This window comes from Mya arenaria, chromosome 13, assembly GCF_026914265.1.
Source record: "Mya arenaria isolate MELC-2E11 chromosome 13, ASM2691426v1".
Classification (NCBI taxonomy): Eukaryota; Metazoa; Mollusca; class Bivalvia; order Myida; family Myidae; genus Mya; species Mya arenaria.
Genome location: NC_069134.1, coordinates 640033 through 645072, shown reverse-complemented (window position 1 = coordinate 645072; position 5040 = coordinate 640033). Strand labels below are relative to the sequence as shown.

Below are 5040 nucleotides of genomic sequence, written 5' to 3'. Positions count from 1 at the left end.
ACGTCATTATGTCAAATAGACAGTCTATTGTATCAAACAGACGATTTACTTTGTATAAATTGCATATTATGATGTCTGACAGATATGTCATTTGTCTGAATGGCATGCTTAAATGAACAACAGACATGCTAGTATGTCTAGCAGATATGTCATTGTGTCTAATAATATGTCTGACTGATATTCTGATGTCCAACTATTCTATTATTATGTCTAAATGACATGCAATAGTGTCTAACCGACGTATTGTCCTTTTTCTCGACTGATTATAAAACGTTTTGTTGTTATGAAAAAAGAACACGAGATAAAAGGTGGCATAATCAGTCAGATATAACGAAAATATTTGATGCACTTAAAATTGAATGTTTGGGTAATATAAGACATGCAAGAGGTGGATAAACTAACTACCAGTTAAAATTTTGTAAACACATTCTTGGAGTTCGCTCTAAAACGTCTAATGCTGTGGGTCTGGTTGAGCTCGGCGGTCTTATTTTCTTTGTTTTGTGAAGTAAGAGCACTTATATTTTGGTGCAAGATCATATGATATACATATATGATAAATATAGAATTGCATTATCAAGATTACGATTATGTCCTCACTCACTTGAAAGATAAGTTGGAGGGAACACTAATGTTACACGTTTAAAACTACAATGTAAACTATGCAATTCTAATTTGGTTGAATTTGAATGCCATTTTATGCTCTGTTGTCCTCTTAACTGGGATTTAAGTTTCCAGTTCCTGGAAAACCTTAACCACATTAACGGTTATAATAAACAATATAACCACCATTAGATATTTTATAATGTTTTACCATGCAAGGCTAAGACGTTCTGTCAGAATTGATACAGTTCAGTTGCTTATTAGTTAGATGATTCAATCAGGGGGTTTGTTGTTGTTTATATAATATGTACTTGTCAAGTGCTTGTTTGTGTTCGCAACATTTTCAATTGGAGTACATGGGCAAAGGCTTAAGTATTGCCATTTCTGCCAATAAAACTTGAAAATTTGAAACTATAAACATTACAAGAAGACTGTGTTCGCCCCTTGCCCAAAATACCGGTCAAGTAATTAAAAGCAATTTATATACACACACCTGCATTTGCAAAGAAAAGCTTGAATCGACAAGAAAGCCGAATTAAAAAAAAGAAACAGACATTTATATCGTGTAATTATATTTAAGAAATAGATCATTGTATCCAATGATTATTAAATCGCTTAACAAAATAACCCTTCAAATCATGTACAAGGAAACGTTTTGTTACTTTATTATGTCTTATAAAATGTTAATAAGTCCATTTCACGTTGTGACATTACAACATGTTATTAAGTCCATTTGGCATGGCGCTTAATTGACATGATATTACAATTAATCATAATAAATGATGGTTACACATAATAACATATAGTTTAGAGTTTTAGAGTTTATTACTAACTATATATACATCGAGGCAAACTCTCAATTATACACGAACAATTGACCAACTGATCGTATCAGTAGGTTTGATTGTGTCAATAATTCCCTTAATACAATAAAAAGCTCTCTTTTAATCCCATAGCTTGATGAAAATCAATAAAAAATAAGTATTGCGTATTCAACTTTGTGTATGGTCAGGTAGAACCGCAGCGTTACCTAACCGTTTTACAAGTGTTCTTAGATATTGGAAGACACATTGTTTGAATACAACACATAATCTAAAGACATAACATAATGTTGCTCTTTGGTTAAAATATGCATATATTGAACAATCCATTAATATTAATTTGTCAATAGTGTCAAAACAGATATATTTTAACATTTCCATTTTCACTTGTGTCCCGGTAGATGGAGATACAATAATGGACTCTGTGTATCAACCATTATACTTTCTCAAATACATTCTCTCGTTAGTGGGAATAAGCTATAAACAACTTCGTCTACTTCAAGGTTCATGCTTTAAGGTTATGGACCTTGAACACTGATTATATAGATTGCATCATTAACATATATTATTCAAGTACTATGTCATCGTACAGTCAGACAGTAATAATGAATGGTTATTTTACTAAATACGTGTAAATATATCCTGAAATTTAACTCATTTGGGTATATATTCCTAGATATATGAACATGGCCGACCGGTTTTTCTTGTACCGTTAAATAGAGGTTCTTACAGATAAACCATAAGGACTGAAAATACAAAAAAAAAACACGTTCATCTTGTTTGTTTGAATGCCTTTACCGGGCGCCATCAAAACTTGTAAAATTCCTGTCTGTAAACTAAACCAGTGGGTTATTTCATCCTTTCAATATTTATGCGAAAAGCTTCTGAAACAAGCTCAGTAGCAAAAAGTTTAAACATAAACCCGGTTCTATGGCACTGGGTAAACGCCGAAGACATAAAATCACAAACCCGAAACATGGAAGAACAGCACAAAACTCCACAAGCAGCACATTGCATACCCACTATATATAAAAAATAACTAGGTATGTCTATCAAGGATTGTGTACCGCCTTGGAATGGTAGGTAAAATGTAAATTTACTTGGGGTTTAAACCAGTTTAAGTGCACAAACCTCACTCTCACTAATAATAAACTTATAGGTAAACCCCAAGTACTTCAAACCGAATAATGGATGTCAGCGTGACACAATTCTTTTTGTATTATTACCAAGTTGTGATCTATGGTAAAAAAAATTGTCATTTTGTCACCTTTAACCCCCCGTAATTCAGTAAGACCGAGCACAATTGGGTGATAATGCAAAACATTATAGTTTACCTTGATATCCATTGTTCATGCATTTTCACAGTTATTCCAACAGTGTTTATACAATCAGAATTGTTGTTTTTTTATTTCAGCTAATTATTACTCAAACATATTAAAACGTTCGCATAAATCCTAAACATTTAAACAAAGTAAACAAAAACAGTAAATGACAGGTTGTATCCATTTTACCATGAGAACATAATTGACATTGTTTACAGGCTCCAACGGAATTCCTCATTTACAAAAAGCTAAATTCCCCGGAGCTTCCGAAAATGAAATGAAAAGTCATTAATCGCTGTCTCTGAGCATTAAATGTCAAACACCGCTCGAAGCTTAGCCTGACAACAGGTCCTGATGACAAACCAATACAGACAAAATCGCGGAACATTGCTGAACACGAAAGGTGCATCTTCATTAATTGTAACAGGAAACTGCAAAAGTGTATAACGTCCGGAAGGAAATACATACGCTGGTCAATATTTATGCGAAAACTACAAAAACAAGCTCAGTAGCACAATGTTTAAACATAAACCCGGTTTAATGGCACTGGGTAAACGCCAAAGACATAGGACATAAAAAACAAAAACAAATCACAAAAAAGAAACATGGAACAACAGCACAAAACTCTCGCAACAGCATATTGCATACATACTATATATAAAATCTTGGTATGTTTATCAAGGATTGTTAGGTACCGCCTTGGAACGGTCAGTAAAATGTAAATTTACTGGGGGTTTAAGTGCACAAACCTCACTCAAACCTTAATTCAAACCTTGCCGCACCAAAACTTTACTATGACTAACCCTATAACATATACAATATAGCAACATCACGGTTTTACTACCTTAAATATTAAAGTCATTTAAGCTCGTGTACATAACTGAAACCGAGGTAGTTATTATATTATACATTCAACTTATGAATACATGAATCATTTGTTTATTTCACTTTTAATACACAGATTTTTGTCTCTGGCTACGCTGAACTGTGGGAACATGTACCTCACAAGTGCACGTCCTGGTAAAGACTTAATTATTTACGTCATTAACTAAGAAATCATTTATCGTCGTCTCTATATGTCACACTGCGCCTGAGGAAAACTTAATTTCTGGAGTGATTGACTTTGAAATCGACTAAACTTTTCAACATGATTTACGCCCCGCGCAGTTTTCCCGACGTCAACAACAATGTGAACTGATTGTTTCGTTTTGGTGTGAATTGTACGTGGTTAAGGCAAGTCAAATCAGACCTTTAACATCAAGGTTATATACGAGGGATGATCCAAAATAAACAGGACTGGCGTACTCATAACAACATAGAGTTTTCAACCCGCTAAGTATTTTCTATCGATTCATGTTATTGCCGAATATGTTTGTATTGCACTTTTCTCAAAACGGCCCCTTTTAATACCATGGTAACGCGAAACCGGCGCAGTAAAATGTACCGTTAACATATGTGTAATGCAATTGTAATATCATCCAACACTATAGCTCAGATAATATTGAAAAAAACGCCATTTGAAGTATTTGTGACGTCATATGCAAGTTTGACGTCATTTGAACGTTATATGCGAAAATAAACAAGTATCATTCAAAACTAGTAACAACGATCAGAGTGTACGAAATGGCGTCATCAGATCGCATCGAAGCTCGGGCAGTTATAAAATTTTGTAGTGAATTAGGGAAAACGCCGACACAAACCTACAAGATGATACAGACGACAAGTGTAAAGAACAGTGTCAGTCGCAGTCTGGTTTTTGAATGGCATCGGCGTTTCCGCGACGGCAGAGAGAGCCTTAAAGATGATGAGGGTAGAGGAAGAAAAAAGAAATACGGTGCGACGTTGGTGACGTCAATCGCTGACGCATTAGCAAAGGACCGACGGTTAAAGGTCAGGACGTTGTCGGAGATGTTCGGTGTTGGCTATGGAACAATTCATAGAATACTTACTGAGGATCTACAAATGTCGAAGGTGTGTGCATAAATAATACGATATGAAAATATTATTTCTTAAAAATAGCTGCTCATAAATGATTCAGCATCTTTATGTTAAAAAAAACGTATTTCAATTAGATCAGAAATAATTAATCAAACTAACTTGCCCAGTCTAAGGATCTGAATAACTTAATAATTGAATTAATAATTGAATTAATACACGTTTTTTGTGTGGGGGGGGGGGTATAAATGATTTTTCAGTTTAAAAAAAAATAATGCTTGCAGGTTCATGCACGCTGGGTTCCACGCCTGTTACAAGACCATGAAAAAGAACTCCGTGTCCGTGATTCTAGAACTTTCTAG

The 5040-nt window shown here is 34.3% G+C and overlaps 1 protein-coding gene across 1 annotated transcript; it reads left to right on the top strand.

Annotated features, from left to right (window-relative positions):
- The first annotated feature begins 4366 nt into the window (after nt 1-4366).
- Nucleotides 4367-5040, top strand: LOC128213764 (protein GVQW3-like). Its single transcript, XM_052919811.1, has 2 exons — nt 4367-4714; nt 4963-5040. The coding sequence occupies exons 1-2, from the start codon at nt 4367-4369 to the stop codon at nt 5038-5040; spliced, it is 426 nt and encodes a 141-aa protein (XP_052775771.1).

Bases quoted from the DNA above. Each gene is read 5' to 3' on its own strand.
- LOC128213764 (XM_052919811.1), top strand. From the start codon at position 4,367: ATGGCGTCATCAGATCGCATCGAAGCTCGGGCAGTTATAAAATTTTGT. The intron at 4,715-4,962 runs GTGTGTGCATAA...TAATGCTTGCAG, and splicing joins AGGATCTACAAATGTCGAAG to GTTCATGCACGCTGGGTTCC.